This window comes from Benincasa hispida, chromosome 1, assembly GCF_027475165.1.
Source record: "Benincasa hispida cultivar pf3 chromosome 1, pf3_genome.v1.1, whole genome shotgun sequence".
NCBI classification, from domain to species: domain Eukaryota; kingdom Viridiplantae; phylum Streptophyta; class Magnoliopsida; order Cucurbitales; family Cucurbitaceae; genus Benincasa; species Benincasa hispida.
The window spans coordinates 87,907,266-87,924,821 of NC_143478.1; the positions used below are offsets into that span (position 1 = coordinate 87,907,266).

The window sequence follows — 17,556 nt, forward strand, 5'->3', positions numbered from 1 at the left end:
TTACCTTATTTATTTAGCATTTATTTCACTATAAAGGGTGTCGTTTTAAGTTCCATGCATGTATGTGTTTAGTTACGGCCTAGCTTGAGTCGTAGGGAATCAGTTCGTTACAGTTGGTATCAGAGTCCATGTTTTGGGTTCTGAAGACTGACGTACTACGAAAGTCTAGATAGTTCCGGTAGCCTAGTAACGAATCCCTCATCATCGCCAGGTATGCCTTAAATAAAAAGTTCAGTTTATGTAGCATTTATTGGACATAAATGCTTAGTCTGACCCTGGTAGTGGGGTTACTTACTGAGTATTTTATACTTATCATTTCTCATGCTGATGTTTTAGGTAAGAGCAGGGACGTGCTTGTGAATGACAAGCGGAATCCATGATCGAGCCATTGGTAGCGTCGAGTTTACCGTCGCTCGTAAACCCGTGCGTACGCAAATAATATTATAAATCAACGAACTAACTACTTATACTAACTGATAGTACAAACGACAAGTTCGGAGCCAAACCTCAAGGAAGCGCGGAAGATTAGTTTGTCAAAGCTCGTGTTCAGTTAAAGAGACAAATGGGGTGGGGGGAGGGTTTGGTGTTGATGGATAATTAAAATTGCATAAAATAAAGTGCAAGAAAATAAAAGGTAGAAGCACAATTAATCAAGATATCTTAGCATAGAGGAATGAATTTACCCAATGTAATTTAGATCATTGACCCAATTTATGACTTAAACTTCTTGTTTATGCTTAGTCCAATTGATTGGAATCCCAACCAATGGTCCTAATTATCTAATTAATCAAAATGCATAGAAGACGAATCCGCTCCATACAAATTAACGAATCACATTAAGTTCTAGGGATTACACTAAGATGAGTGTTTAACTTCCAATGTCTAATTAAACAATCAATATGGTTTTTTTCTAGGTTGCTAGGAGTAATCCTTTTTGCCTAATTAATCTATTGCTTCCATTGGGATTAACTTATAAATATGTGTCAAATATTACAAGTTTATCGCAAAGCATTAGAATCACACAACAAAATTATTGGGCATCAATCAACAATTCAAATAATGCAATTCATAAATATAAATTCGGATTAAAACCTATATATAAGTTTGTATACATCAATAAGAAATCTCAAGAAATTACATCGAGTTCGTCTGAATCCCTAAACTAAGAAACCAAAATCTTACCTTTCCATGGAGGATGAGAAACTATAATCTGGCATTACTCAATAAATTACTTAAAAAATGCCCAAAATATAAAGTGGAAGAGGGAAACACGGCTGGAGGCCGAAGGTGGGTATATCTTTCTGCCCTAAAATGAAAAACTGATATTTATAGAGCAATGTCGCAACATTGCAACGTTGCACAAATGGAAAGTGGTAGCGTTGCAATGCTATTCTGCCTTACAACGTGCTTCCGTCTTCAATTCATAGCGTTGCAACGCTGCCTTGGTTTGCCCAAATAGGTAGCTACTGCCTTATAGCGTTGTGCAATGCTCCGTCTAGGGGTGTTTTCGTCTGTTCACGTCCCTTTGAAGCCCGGTTATTCAAATTAGCTCCTAATTGCTCAAAATTAACCCCAAATAGCTCGTAACGACTGATTCTACCTCCAAGATGCTCAATACCTACAAAATCATCAAATAAACACATTAAACATAGTAACGACCTCAAATTAAGATGAGGAAAATAACACATTTTCGATGATATCAAATACCCCCAACTTAATTTTTGGTCCTCCTTGAGCAAGGTAGAATCACAAATTCACACAGAAAATTATGCTTGCTCCATCACAAAGGTCGTTACTCTAGTCTCAACAGTCTATAAGGATGAGATTTGCAATAAAAAAAAAATCAAATTATAATCAGTCAATGAAGCACAATTAAAAATGATTCTAAACTTTTCATGCATGAGTGAGTCAAAAGCCCTATAAAGCTTGGAACCGTTTTATAGGGCCCTCAATTCGTTTTCCCCCTACACTGGTTCGAAGGTTCAAGAGCCAAGCTTCCTAGACTCAACTTTCTAATAACACACTTAAGGAAACCAAACTTTTATTTTATTATATATATATATACACTTTACACAAAGAGAAAACCTTATCTAGACACATCACCTTCGTTTTGGTTTACCCACACGGGTGTCATGCGAGTCATCCAACTACAAGCAATGTCTTCTAACAAGATGCTGAAGCTTACTCATTTCTCGAGGTACTTGAGCTCAGAGGGAAACTACGGGTGTCATAGTGGTACGCAAAATTTGATGTTCTTGAAAATAAGCATGTGGGCAAATATGAATGATGGATCATACAAGCTCATGTTGCCATAAATTTGTTGACTTGGGATGAAAATGGAATGTGGATGCTGTGATATGCTTATTCATACTTATACGATACTACTTCTAGATATATGCGTTATTAATGGAATGCTTGTATATGCTATGCGTTGTCACAAGTTTCCTTACGTTGAAACCAAGTATAATTCCAACGCAAGTTTCTCGAAGTAATCCGAGGTCAAACACAGGGATTGCTTAGTTAATGCGTTACGTTCGTGATATATGCGACCGGGGGTTTTTCAATTAATAAAAGTTTTGTTTATACAGGAATTTAAAGTTGCAGTGAAGTAAAATTGTGCGGTAAAGTAAAGTTGCATTAATAAAATAAAGTGCGATAAAAGTAAACCTAAGCTATTATGATACAAGATACAGGATACATGATACATGATACATGATACTAAGTTTGAGACTGACTGTGAAGATTATACAAATGGTCGTGATATGCGATGGCAAGTCTTTATGTATGAAACAGAAATAGAAAAGATAACTAATATGAACATTGCAAGTTATTAATTGCGTTAAAGATATAACTACGGTTTCGCTTTCCCTTGGCGTACACCTCTCGGTGATCGGCCGTGTTTCCACATCTCTGTGGTGAAACAGGGATGAACGTAATGAACGCAAAGTTGCTTCCATCTCTGGAAGTACTTCTCACTTTAGTTGAATTCTTCCAACATTCTCTCGACAGGAGGAATGGCATCTTCATTTCTGCTCTTATAGGTGAAGATGCCGTCTAGCATACTTTAGCTAAACATATTTATATCCTTAACATAGATTAATTTACTTGTTAGATTCATGCTAATTACCAGGGGATTAAGAAAACATCATAGAGAAAGCGAATTACGGATGAACGAAAATAGACAAAAAGATGGAGATGGAAATGATCATGACATTCAATACTAAGCTTTAGCGTCTGATACATGGTGTGAATGATTGACTAAGAAGATGAGTACAATTGATGATAAAAAGATAGAAACAAATACAGATGAGTGCCAACGTCTTGACACAGATCTGGACGGTGGATTTGCTTGCCGGTGTATGGAATGGATGAAGAGAAGAGCTTTCCTCTCAGGCTTGCTCGTTCGGTAGAAGTGACCTTGGTACAGAGCTTCAACGGCGGGGATTGAAAGGATTTGCCCTGAAGACTCACCTCTCGGCCTTGTCTCTTAAATCTTCCCGAATCTTCTCCGATCAGGCTCTTCAAACCAGTCTCTCTCTCAATATACAAATATCAAAATATGCTCGTATCAAGTATATCTTTTCAGTGGAATGGCTGGAGCTATTTATAGGCTTAGCTTTAACTTTCTGACTTGTGGTCCCCACTTTATTGTTATGGCAGCTCCGAAAATGGTGGAGTGAATATTCCTTCTGTTACGAAATCAATCCCTTCAAAAATACACAACGGTCAGCTGTACACGCGTCAGAATCCTCCGCAATTGCGTTGCTCTTTACTTCTTTGATCGTTTGCCCACATGTGGTGTTGATTTTGATTGCTGCATGTGGTTGAGATTGCGGTAATCGCTTAGCTCTTGATTGATTGTCGCATGCGCCGTCATTGCGTTGATCGTCTATTCATTTCTGAATGATGGGCGCAATGCGACATAGATGCGTTGTTCTTTTTATCTTGAGCCATGAACGCATGCGGTGACTTGATTTCCTGCAAAACAGACTTGAAATATTCTTTTCTACCATTGCAATGGTGTCAGTGGGTATATTGACGACAATTTATAATTCTCGCATTTCTTAGCTAATTTCTATACAATTGACACAATTTTCCTTTCTTTTGGCTGCAATATCTAAATAAAGCAGTATAAATAACTTGTATTTCTACAAGTTATCACATAGCCGCCCCAGGTTAATTATAATCCAAGAAAGAGGAGTAATCCCCTTAAAAAATAACATACAAACTTACTTTTACTTTACGACACGCTCTGCCTTTTACAAACTTGCTTTTTACATACTCTACACTTGACTTTTACAATACATAACAAGAGTTTGGCAAAAACCTAGGTATGCATTACTAGGTTGAGCTTTCAGTCACTTAACACATATCACCTAGGCCTTTCGGGGTGACAACAAAAATATAAGTCCAACAATACAACTCTAAGTATGCAAGTCCTAATTTCGCTGGACAAGGGACTTAAAGATGCATGAGAGATAAGAATTTTTTTTAAAACGGGCTAAAAATCATGATCATGCTCTTTAAACTTAGTTTCATGCAAACCTAATCACAAAAAGGGTGTGTCATCAACTACTTCATCATAACAAACCAAGCAAGAGAGTAAGTAAGCAATTTAAGCACATAAACATCGTCCGAGCACAACGCTCAAAGACCCAAACAATCACAACATACCCCACCCCAACTTAAAATGATACATTGTCCCCAATGTATCTCTAATCTAAGTCTAATAAAATAAGAGAGTCAAGGGAATAGAAAACTTCCCTTGATGACATTTCTACACATGGGATGGTGGTAAAAAGGCGACGCTAAATTGATCTTCTTCTTTAGGGTAGAGGGAAAGATCATACAAAAGAAAAACAAGAAGTTAAACTAGAAAGCAGTAAAGGAAAGCAATAAATTTTTACAAATTTTTAACGTCAGTTTCTCGACGTGACCTCTCCCCTATCAAGGTACAAAGAAATTGTCGTATTTCTCTAGTCCTTTCTTGAATGAGTTAATATATCCCGGTAAGACTATAAGGTTTCTCATCTTTTGAAGAGAACTAGACAAGTCAAATTTTGGTTTTTTAGAATATGGTAAAAAAGGTAAAAAGAAAGAATAAAAAAATTCAAATGACCTAAAAGAGTTGAAACACATAAAAGACTCAACAAACTCGTGAGGGCTAGGGGAACAAAACTCAAATATATACGAAACACCAGGGGTTAGAATAGGGCGAGGTCTTTTGACCACTAACTCTATCACTTGGATCTCGTCAGATTTAGGCTCAACATTATCCTTAACCTCACAAACTGTGAAGCATGAAGTGACGTCCTCATCATCACTAGAGTAGTAGCACTCCGCAAGGAACTTGGCCTCTGAGGTAAGGACGATGGGCTGCTCTGGTGTGCTCTCTAGTCTCTGCGTGGCATCAGTTAGCTGGGCAACATGGGTGATCAATCCTTGCAGCCGGGCTTGAAGATCCTACTGAGACTGAAGAGTACTATTAGCAAGTTCATTAATTGAAAACTCTAACGTCATATGTGGACATAAATCCCCAGGAAGTGGTTCATGCTCCTCCACCATGTCGACATGGACTACCTCATGCCTTTGGGCCTCTGGAAAATCAAAGGAATGGTCTGGAAACGGCTCGTCCGGCCTCCCACCTGAAGTTGCAAACTAAGCAACAAGGTCATTCAGCCTTTGCAAGTCAGTTCTAGCCTCTGCCTCGAGACAAAGGCTCTCCTGCTAGATGTGCTCGAACTCTTGCTGCCTACGGAGGTTGTCTTGCTCAAACTTAAAAGCTTTGTCAGCAAGTTCCATAACCAAAGCCTCAAAGACTTACTTGACCCTGAAGACTGAGCATAAGTCGACTGGCGTGGTGCTGTGAAATCTTGGTCGTCAAAGCTCTGTTTCCATCTTGAGTATCCACGGTCAAAGGACTCCTCCTGTCAAGAATGGTGAGGCTCGTAGTCCCAAGGACCATAATACCCCTCCTCGACGAATCCACATAGTGCTGACATCCACTGCAACCTCGGACATGCTTGTGTGGGTTGCCCCTCGAGTAGGCAACTCTCACACACCTCTATTTGTTGCGATCTCCTTTTCACCAAGTGGCCAACCAAGGAAGTCAATTCGGTAAGCTTGCGGCGAAGGCCACTTACCTCGTCATCAAAATTTGCAACTTGACCTTTGGACGTCGAAGATTGATTCAGAATTCCTGTCATGCTTAATTGACACAAAAAGAAAACAAATCAAAGCAAAAGAAACTTTAACTAAAAACTAACTAAAAAGAACTAATTAGCTTTCTCGACAACGATGCCAATTTGGTAGTGTCGAGTTTACCGTTGCCCGTAAACTCGTGCCTATGCAAATAATATTTATAAATCACCGAACTAACTACTTATACCAACTGGTAGTACAAACGGCAAGTACAGGGTCAAACCTCAGGGAAGCGCGGAAGATTAGCTTGTCAAAGCTCGTTTTCAGTTAAAGAGATAAATTGGGAGGGGGAGGGGGGGATTTGGTGTGGACGAATAAAATAAAGTGAGAAAATAAAAGATAGAAGCACAATTAATCAAGATATCTTAGCTTAGAGGAATGAATTTACCCAATGTAATTTAGATCATTGACCCAATTTATGATTTAAACTTCTTATTTATGCTTATTCCAATTGATTGGAATCCCAACCAATGGTAATTATCTAATTAATCAAAATGCATAGAAAACGAATCCGCTCCATACAAATTAACGAATCACATTAAGTTCTAAGGATTATGCTAAGATGAGTGTTTAACTTCCAACGTCTAATTAAACAATCAATATGGTTTTTCTCTAGGTTGCTAGGAGTAGTCCTTTTTGCCTAACTAACCTATTGCTTCCATTGGGATTAACTTATAAATATGTATCAAATATTACAAGTTAATCGCAAAGCATTAGAATCACACAACAAAATTATTAGGCATCAATCAACAATTAAAATAATGCAATTCATAAATATAAATTCGGATTAAAACCCATAGATAAGTTTGTATACATCAGTAAATCGAAATCTCAAGAAATTACATCGAGTTCGTCCAAATCCCTGAACTAAGAAACCAAAATCTTACCTTCCTATGGAGGATGGGAAGCTACAATCCGACATTACTCGGAAATTACTAAAAAAATGCCTAATATATAAAGTGAAAGAGAGAAGAGAGAGGAAATTCGGCTGGAGGCCGACGGATGTATCTTTCTGCCCTAAAATGAAAAACTGATATTTAAAGAGCAGCGTAGCAGTGTTGCAACGCTACACAAATGGAAAGTGGTAGCGTTGCAACGCTACTCTATCTTGCAGTATGCTTCCGTCTTCAATTCGTAGCATTGCAGCGCTGCTCTATTTTGCCCAAAATAGGTAGCTACTGCCTTATAGCGTTGAGCAATGCTTGTTTAATCATTGCAACGCTTTGTCCAGGGGTATTTTTGTTTGTTCATGTCTCGGTTGCTCAAATTAGCTCCTAGTTGCTCCAAATTAACCCCAAATAGTTCGTAACGACTGATTCTACCTCTAAGATACTCAATACTTACAAAATTATCAAATAAACACATTAAATATAGTAACAACCTCGAATTAAGAGGAGAAAAATAGTACATTTTCGGTGCTATCAGACACTGGAACCAATTTTAATGCTTCCACTCACGTTTTAAGAATTCTTTTATGTTTTTAACTTTCAGTCTTGTTATTTGGAAACTGACTGTTAAGATTTGTTTTCAGACCTATTTATTATCATTTATAATTTATGGGTACCCTATCATTTGATTTTAATAGAGGTCTTTTACATTTACCTTATTTATTTCACTATAAAAGGGTATCGTTTTAAGTTCCATGCATGCATGTGTTTAGTAACGACCTAACTTGAGTCCTAGGGAGTCGGGTAGTTACATTAGTATTACCCAGATTTGTGGCCGGGCCTCCATTGAAGTTGGCGTTGGCCATTCCTCGTGCTCTGATACCAAGATAAGGAAGAAGAAGAAGAGACTGGCCGAGACATTTGGATGGGATCTTTTCGAAAGGAAGACACCGGCACCGACTGATTACCTTACCGGGGATCAATGAGTGAGCACCTTTGGGTCCTCGAACCAACCTGTCCTCCCTTTCTATTCCTCGGTAAGCGCTTTCTTAACTTGCCCCCCCCCCCCCCCCCCCCCCCCCCCCCCCCCCGTCTTACCGCGGTTGCTGGCACGGAGTTAGCCCTAAGTTTCTACATATTCTATTTTGAACAAAGGAAACAAGAACCCCGAGCACACGCAATGGAGCCGTAGACAGTCAAGTAAAATCCAATCTACGAAATAATTTGATCTATGGACAACTCTGACCATTGCCGCCTATAGATATGGGGAGCAATAGGTCTTCTCAAAGAGAGCCTTGTCGTCGTAACCGAAATCCTGCATAATCTCGAATGTTATCAGTTCCGGTACGTAGACCAAATGATACAATGCACTATAGAGAGCAGTGGTTGGTTGTTGACCAACGGAAAGCATGGGAGAAATAAAGATGCATGATTGGTCGAAAAGGTCAAATCTTTGATGATTCCATCATACATGATTGAGTTGACCTGCTCTTAACCTAACACAGCGTGCGGCACCACCATCCTATTAAGTATATTGTGGAGATCAAGATGATTTTATCTCGTTGGATATTCAGTCTAGGCACTGGTAAATAGCGCAAGACTTCTTCGTGAATCTCCGCTATTTGAATATGAATTCACCTTGTATTATTTCCAAATATTTAAGGAATATTTATACGGAAAAATCCCTAATTTGGGATGGGCAGGAAATAATAAAAATAGATGACCATGTTAGCTGACTATGTTTTCATCTTAACATAATTTGTTGAGCAAATTATTTGGATATCTATTGGCGTGGACTTGCTGACTATGTTAGCTGTGTTGGATTTGTCTGACGTGTGAGTCTTGCTATTGTTGGCTGGGCCGTCTTCACCACTCACCTTAATAGAAGGCACCTATTTCTGGTTTTACTTCTCATTTCCTCTGTTTTCTGGATCTTTCCACCTATTTCTATGTTTTCATCTTATTTTTCACCTTCTTATTGTCACCTTTGAATTCTTGCTCACCTCATGGCAATTTAGTTTTTCTTTTCCAATGAAACTTATCGTACCTCTTTCTGGAGGATGTCGTGCATTCAATTCTGAATTTGTTTTTTCCGAAGAGATGGTCCAGTGCATTGTCAAAATAAAAAATAAAAAATAAAAAATAAAAAATAAAAAAATAAAAGAAAAGAAAAAAGACATGATGGTTCAAAGTCAGGTTATGTAACCATTTAAAAATATCATCTAGGCTTCTTTTAGAATTGCTATAGCTTTAAAAATAATTGTTGGCAATTGTGTTTTTAGAAAAATCAATTGTGAAAAGAAATTAAATAATATTTGGTAAATAAATATTAAACTTGAAAAGGTAGGTTGGAATGTTTGGTAAATAAATATTAAAACATATTATTTTAGGTATAATAATTAAAATAGACTTATCATCAATTTTTTTTTTTGTAATTTAAAATTTTAAATAGTTACTTAGTATGATAAATTTTGTTTGTTATAGATTAATTTTTAAATATTAAAGAAAATAACTTTATTTAAAAAAAATATCAATATGGTACACTTTTTTATTTTTAAATGATGCATTTAACTCTTAAAAAATAGAAAATAGATTTAATTAGATGAGAAATATATAAATATATAAATATATAAATATATTTTTAAGTATAAAATTGAAAACTAAATGTTAATTAAAAAGATTACCTGATTTTAGAAGAATCAAGTAAATGTGAAACTAATGCGTTTTTAAAAGTGATTTTAACTGATTTAATTTGAATTATTTGATCAAAAGAATTTTCAAATGACTTTTTGACACAATGCAACATAACTTTAATATTTTTTAAAGTTGGTCTCAAATATAAGAAAATGAACCAAACTATTTAGCAAATTTTCACTATTCATCTACGACTGTTAGTTATTTCAAAAAGTATTTTCAATAAATATGTTATTCTATCTTAAAATTTTTATTGTTCTAAATGATGAAAATTTTCGTTATACTAGATATGAAAGTAAGAGAATTTGAGAGTAGCACTTGAAAAGTCATTTTTGAACCATCTATCTAAAGAATTTCAATATTTGTTTGAAAAACAAATAATTGAAGAATGTATAGTATACTAAACCTAATTTAGATAATTCATTTTTTTTTCAAAAGTGCTTGGAATAAAATTGATTTTGTTTTCAAAAACATTTACTCAGCCAATTCAGTTATTTTGTGGCCATTTTTCTAATTTTTCAGATTGGGTTCATCAGGCGAAACCAACAAAGAGAATAGAGATATGAAATTGGTTAATTTTATAGATTAACGTATACTCGTCAACATCGCATGGCTTCTAGATGATTATCTCATTATGTCAGTGAACTTCACTTTCAACTTTATGCTACCAACTTGAACAATTACTTCGTCTTTCGATGGCTCTACGCCTAAAACTGTCGCTTTTTTCCCAAAGGAAGAAACGTACACAGTATCGCCAACAGTGGGAAACTTGGGCTCCTCTGTAATGTACAAAATTCACAAAGATAAGGTAACAAGAATTCTTTTCATCACATAACCGACAACTTAAGTATAAAAAACGGAGCTTCTATCAGGAAGAAAATTTGCGACTCTTCAAAACACACAAAATTAAACAGGAGATTTGTCAATGGCAAACCTGATCGTGGTTGACTGATGTCACTGGTTGACGATATATGCGCATGCAATGCCATCAAGTTCTTTTTGCCTGCTGTAGTTCGGTTATTAGAGTTTATTCCTCCGCGTTGTCTACTATCAGTGGCAGAGGGTGGGGAGTACTCGATTGGAGATGCACGTAGTTCCCGTACTTTTTGGTGAATGTTAGAACGAGCCCTTGTTGCAGCCTTGATTACCTCTTGCACTTTTCTAAGCCTCTGTCGTTTACCATGTTCAATAATGTTTCTTCTAGCAAGCAACAACTTTTCATGAAGACTGTTTGACTCCCTATGATTAAAAAGGTGGATGGTTAAAAGATCACGATTGCACAAGTTCAAGAGCATCATCTATTGAAAATGACGAAAAGATGAAATAAAGCTAGCGTTTTGAGGAAAGAACCATATTTGTTACTTAAAACTGTTATATATAGGCTAGAAACAAACTTGTATCTCGATAGTTTTTCTAGAGAGAAATTGACAATTATTAAATATATACGACTTTAAAGGAACTATCGTCTATCTAGATATGGATATCACATAAAAAAGCTCAACGCCTTCTCCAAATATCTCCTCCTTCACATTTAAAAGGGTCAGTTTCTTTTCTTTTAATTTCTTTTCTAAATTGCGTTATGCGGATAATAATAGCCACGATTAAAAAAAGATTGATATCACAATTTCAGCAACTATACGAATTAACAATGTCCGGAACTTAATCAACATACAAGGATTTAAATCAGACCTATGGCTATGATATTATTACAGGATGACTAGATTGGACTGAGATTGTTTCCATAAAATTACTTTTACGAGACTCACGTCAAGTTATTTTGAGCTTCTTGTAAGAGGTCTCCATACTTTTTCTTTATACATTCCATATTGGTTATGACCTGCATTAAAATGTAACATTAAATTGTAAATAATATAGTTTAACATATGCTTGAGAAGCAATATACTAAGTGCACAAGGAATTAACATTCCATATCTGCCACTGGTACTGCTAACTGGAGAAGAGAGGACCATCTTTCAGGGTTTTTTTTTTTTTTAAAAAAAAAAAAAAAAAATTAAAGAAAGAATACAGATTGAATAAAAAATAAGAACATATTGAATTGGTAAACGGTAACAAAATAATAGCTAATGATAGTATCCCATAAACTTTTCTTTTTATGATGCTTCACAAATAAAAAGGCATACATAAAAAGAAAGGTACAAATTTGCAATGACTCTGCATTCTACCTCATCTATCTTTGCACTTCCCGCACCATAGAGTTCCCGAGCATCATCTACAACAGAACTAGGCAACCCTAACCTTTCAGCAATATTAATAGCATTTGAACGTCCTACAAACATAATTTCGCCTCCTTTAGATTTGCTGAGAGAAAAACCATAATAGAATCCAAGGCACAATAAGCAATTGGTTTACTTAAAAAGTACGAACCTCAACTAAAACTAAAAAATCAATTTTCACGTGCATGAACAGACACTGATCATGAACTGTATACTTTATGTTTTTTTGCCCTAGAAGACATGTTCCTGACAGCGAAGTTAATGAGTGGATTTGGTAGATAGTGGAGTTTGAAACCTTGAAAAGCGTTGGTGATTTTCTGTGACATCCTCTTCACCATCCTTTTCAAAGGCAAGCCTGTGCTTTCCTAGCTAGTTTCCCAAAGTCAAAAGGAAGATTTAGGGTCCCTAAGAAGTGTAAGGTTCTCATCTGGACTGTTGTGCTTGGAGGCCTTCATACATAGAGTCGCAGTCCTCTTGTGGAGCCTTAGCCCCCAGCTGGTGCCCTATGTTCAGGAAATGCTTGAAGGACGTGAATCACTTATTTATTTATTTATTTTCCTGTCCTACAGCCTCCTCCCTGTGGTCCACGTTTCTTGACGCCTTCAGACAATGGTCTCTCAGATGTTTGTTGGTCAAAACTTCAGAAAATGGTCTCTCAGCCTCCTCCCTGTAGTCCACGTTTCTTGACGCCTTCAGACAATGGTCTCTCAAATGTTTGTTGGTCAAAACTTCAATAAGCATGGGATTCTATGGCTCAATTCATGTCCAACTTTTTTGTGAGGATAGAAGGGTAGAGGATTGGAGAGTCTTCTATGACAAGGAAAAATCATGATCATTTGAGGGATGACATTGGGTTCTTTTTGTCTTTTTGGCTCCAGCCTTTTGATTTCTTTTCTACCCAGTTTCTTATTAAAAGAGAGAGAGAGAGAAGAGAAGAATCATAAACTAATTGACTAATTGCCCACCTCAAACGAGTGTAATCATAAACTGAATGACTATTTATCCTCCTCAAATGAGTGGTCTATTGAGTGAATAACTGGACATGTTTCTTGTTTATTATCCTTTACACCCTTGTCTATTATCTTGATTTTAGTCGCCACCAAATCGTCTGATGATTTGTTGGTGTAAGTGGTGGGAAATTTGGTTTGTTCCCTAGCAATTAGCTTATAAGCCACCAACAGTATGGACTTATTCCTTTTTGTGTGAAATGTTTTTTTATTCCTTTTTTGGGTTATTTCCTTTCCTAGAATTTTCTTTGTATTATATCTTTTATTTTTGGGGTTCATTTGAATGAATGAAAAATAAGTTTCTCCCAAAAACTTCATGGTATTAGAGCAACCCTAAGCTAACCCTTTTTCTCTGGCGCCGTCTTTCGTCTTAGCCGGTTTTACTCCGACATCTGTTTCGGCGTTAGGCATCTCTCCGGCATCTTACCACCTCCTAATCACCATTGACATCCTCCTCGGTCCAGGTGGTTCCCTCAGTTACGCCTCTCACTGCCCATCGTTCCTTCGCGCTTCTCATCATCGTCGCCACTCGTCATTCGCTGTCCATTCTGTTTTCCAGTGGGTTCTGTGGAGTTGATTCGAAAGTTGTGTCAAAATCAATGCTGTTTTTCATGGGTCTGCTATTCAGCATCTCTCCCCCATTTTTTTTCGTGGGTATGCTGCTAGTTTGTTTTTGTTCCAACATTATCTACAAACATGACACAACACGGGTTAGGAAGCAGTAGTGTTGAACACTCACCTCAACCACATGATTTCTCTCCTCAAATTATGACAAATTGTAAACTTCAAGGTCACAACTTTCTTCAATGGAATCAATAAGTTTTTATGTATATTGACGGTGGAGGCAAAGATGGTCATCTAACTGAGGGTACCTCAGCACCAGATATTGAGGACTCGAAATTTAGAGCAAGGAAGACGGATGATCATTTGGTAATATTGATAACTTGTGATAACAAGTTATTTTGGCACCTAAAATTGGGCTAATGTCAACCTCAATGCATTAGAAAAACTCAAAAGTTGTAAGAAATTTTTATGGCAATAATATCTTAAAAGGATGCTAGCACAATATGTTCCTTAATGCATTTTATATCATAAAATCATTAGAAATTCATATGAAATTGTGATGGCTCTAATGATTGATGCATCAGGAAATTGATGCTTGACGCATCTGGGAAAATGATTGTTAATTGCCAACGTGTCGAATTGACATGCTACACCATCATGGAAAGTCAATGCTATAACATGGTGGAATTTCTGCTGCATGATAAGATATTCTAGAGACCAGCGCCACTGCCAGTGCACATGGTCGACAAGAGCACATGGGACCACTGCTAGCCAACTGTATAAAGTATTTTTGTCCCCTCTAAGTACATGGATTATTCTTATTGGCTGAAATACATTATAAATAGAGTCTTGCATCCCATTTTGAAGAGAGAAGAGAGAGAAGAGGAGCTTTTCATCTTCTTCCTCCATCTTCACCTGAAGTACATGGGTGGAGATGGACAAACCACCATTCTTAAGCTCGCGATGAAGCTGTTGCTGTGGAAAAAAGGCTACCGCATCAGAATTCTGCTATAGCGTTATGCTACTCCATCAACAAGATTTTTGTTCTTCTTTCCATCTCTTCATCCCTACGGTGTTTAATATTTATTGTTATGAACTTTTTGCGCACTTTTATTTCTTCTAGATTGTGATGAAAATAAAAGATGAAGGAGGAAAAGAACACAAATAGTTTACGTGGAAAACCCTAGAACCAGGGAGAAAAAACTATGATAGAGACTTATTTTTTATTATTGAAGTGATACCAAAATACAAGGAAAAGAGGAAGCCCTAGGTCAATGGAAAAATTACAAATATACCCCTAGGGCAATACAACTATTTTCGACACTCCCCCTCAAGTTGGGGCGTAAATATCAATAAGACCCAACTTGCTGATACAATAGTAAAAAATCTGTCTCAACAATCCTTTTGTAAGGACATCTGCAACCTGCTGATTTGAAGGAATGTAGGGAATGCATATGCTTCCATTGTCTAGTATCTCCTTGATGAAATGTCTATCGATCTCAACATGTTTAGTTCTATCATGCTGAACTGGATTATTCACAATACTTATTGCTGCTTTATTGTCGCAAAACAATTTCATTGGAAGTTCGCTGTCTTGATGAAGATCTGTCAACACTTTCTTTAACCAGATCTCGTCACATATCTCTAAACTCCTGGCTCGGTACTCAGCTTCAACACTACTTCTAGCTATAACCCCTTGTTTCTTACTTCTCCAAATGACCAGGTTGCCCCAGACAAATGTGCAATACCCAGACGGCGACTTTCTATCAACAGTAGAACCTGCCCAGTCAGAGTCGGTGTAGGCTTCAATGCAACGTTTATTGGACTTCCTGAACATTAAGCCCTTACCAGGAGTTGCCTTCAGGTACCGTAAAATGTGTTCAACAACTATTATATGTTCCTCGTAGGGGGCCTGCATGAACTGGCTGACAACACTCACTGCATAGGATATATTGAGTCTAGTGTGGGATAAGTAGATTAACTTCCTAACTAATCGCTGATATCTCTCTTTGTTGACGGGAACTCCATTATCTGTATTGCTAAGCTTTGCATTATACTCCATAGGGTATCCACATGTTTACACCCAGCCATTCCTGTCTCTTTGAGAAGGTCAAGAGTGTACTTTCGTTGAGAGACTGAAATACCTTCTTTTGACCAAGCCACTTCCATCCCAAGGAAATACCTGAACTTTCTCAGGTCTTTAATTTCAAATTCCTCGGCCATTCTTGCTTTAAGTCTCATAATTTCAACATTATCATCACCTGACAACATATATCATCGACATAAACAATAAAAACCGCGATCTTCCTTCAACCTGACTTCTTTGTGAACAATGTGTGTTCTGAGTGCCCTCGACTATACCCTTGAGGCTTTAACAAAGCTGGTGAATCTGTCAAACCACGCCTTCGAGGACTGTTTCAGCCCATATAACGACTTCTTTAGTCTTCAAACCCGGTGCTTAAATTGGCTTTCGAAACCGGGGGAGGGCTCATGTAGACTTCCTCTTCAAGTTCTCCATTAAGAAACACATTTTTTTGTCTAATTGATGAAAGGGCCAATCTTTATTCACTGCAACAGACAACAGTACCTGGACAGTATTAAGCTTGGCCACAGGGGAAAATGTCTTAGAATAATCTTTGGAGCACTCCCCCTCAAGTTAGAGCATATATGTTAATCATGCCCAACTTGTTACATAGATAATCTATACGTCTTCCATCCAATGCTTTCGTGAAGATATCTCCTAATTGTTCTCCAGTCTTCACATATCCTCCTTGTTGAATTTTCTCATATACAAAATGGCAATCAACTTCAATATGTTTAGTTCTTTCATGAAATACTGGATTAGACGCAATATGAAGTGTTGCCTGATTATCACACTACAACTTTGTCGGCGTGGTGATTTCAAATCCCAACTCAACAAGAAGTTCATATATCCAAATCAATTCACACACAGATTGTGCCATTGCTCAATATTCTGATTCCGCACTTGAACGTGGCACCACAGTTTGCTTCTTACTCTTCCAAGAAATTAAATTACCACCAACAAAAATACAATACCCTGAAGTTGATCTTCTGTCTTCTTTAGATCCTGCCCAATCGGCATCTGAGAAACATTCAATATTAGTATGACCATAATCTTTATATAATAAACCCTCAAATGGAGAGAGATGCCATTTTCCAGCAACAGGGGCAAAGGACCCATCTGCGATTCTGATTCTTTCATTGTCAGCGCTTGGATAGTATGAAATAAAGTGATCAGATGAGCCAGTTAGATGATCTGTAGCTCCTGAGTCCACAATCCAAGATTTTTTACCATTTATACTAATCAGACCAATGGACTGAGCCATACTTGAGTGTGCAATAGCACTGACACCAAAGTTCTGGCCATTTAGCTTTTCTCCATTAATAATTCTTGCAGAATTTCCCATTGATCCAGACAACAAATTTGCAGTAGGTAAAGTATGGAAAGAATTTACCAGGTTTTCGAAATACAACGGAAGATTGGTTGGCTTTGGTTGAGCACTTTATGGGGTTGTGCCAATAACCGTTCCAAGATTCGTAACCTGTTGCTGAAGATAAGTAAATCGCCTTTGAATCTCAATAGGGAAAACACCCATAGACCGCCCATTGCCTGTATCTCCATTCAAAGTTGCCGGATTGAAGCTGTGAGCTGCGTCGTTGCTGTCAGACGTGGCTGGACCAACCGGTGGTGACTGCTACTCAACGGAAACTCCGCGGCTGGTCGAACCGATGAGATCGACGCGGCTCATCGTCTGCAGCCGAGGGTTTGAGGCCATCTGGGTTGACACGATCCACGGTTGAGCTGACGACTGGGCATCGAACAGCTGGGAGCTGCCGTCGAAAGGTTGGGCACGATCTGGGCACTATCGAAGAGCTAGGCTGTCTCCATGGCTGGGGTTGTTTGTCCGGCACTGATCTGTTGAAGAAGACGAGGTAAAACAGCCTCCA

General features: G+C 37.6%; 1 protein-coding gene across 23 annotated transcripts in view; it reads right to left on the minus strand.

The window, feature by feature from the left end:
* Window positions 1-10,337: 10,337 nt before the first annotated feature.
* LOC120082749 (DNA mismatch repair protein MutS, type 2) overlaps window positions 10,338-17,556 on the minus strand; it is a 72,634-nt gene continuing 65,415 nt past the window's right edge. For 17 of the 23 annotated variants that reach the window (XM_039038099.2, XM_039038046.2, XM_090316937.1 and 14 more), the window contains 4 exons: window positions 11,966-12,069; window positions 11,549-11,619; window positions 10,717-11,021; window positions 10,338-10,561 (listed from right to left, as the gene is read on the minus strand). In XM_039038099.2, coding sequence (XP_038894027.1) covers window positions 10,407-10,561; window positions 10,717-11,021; window positions 11,549-11,619; window positions 11,966-12,069 — 635 coding nt within the window. In that variant the 3' untranslated portion in view covers window positions 10,338-10,406. Of the gene's footprint in view, window positions 10,562-10,716; window positions 11,022-11,548; window positions 11,620-11,965; window positions 12,102-17,556 lie in introns of those variants that run through there. The other 6 variants (XM_039038063.2, XM_090316932.1, XM_090316941.1 and 3 more) reach the window with 4 other exon arrangements.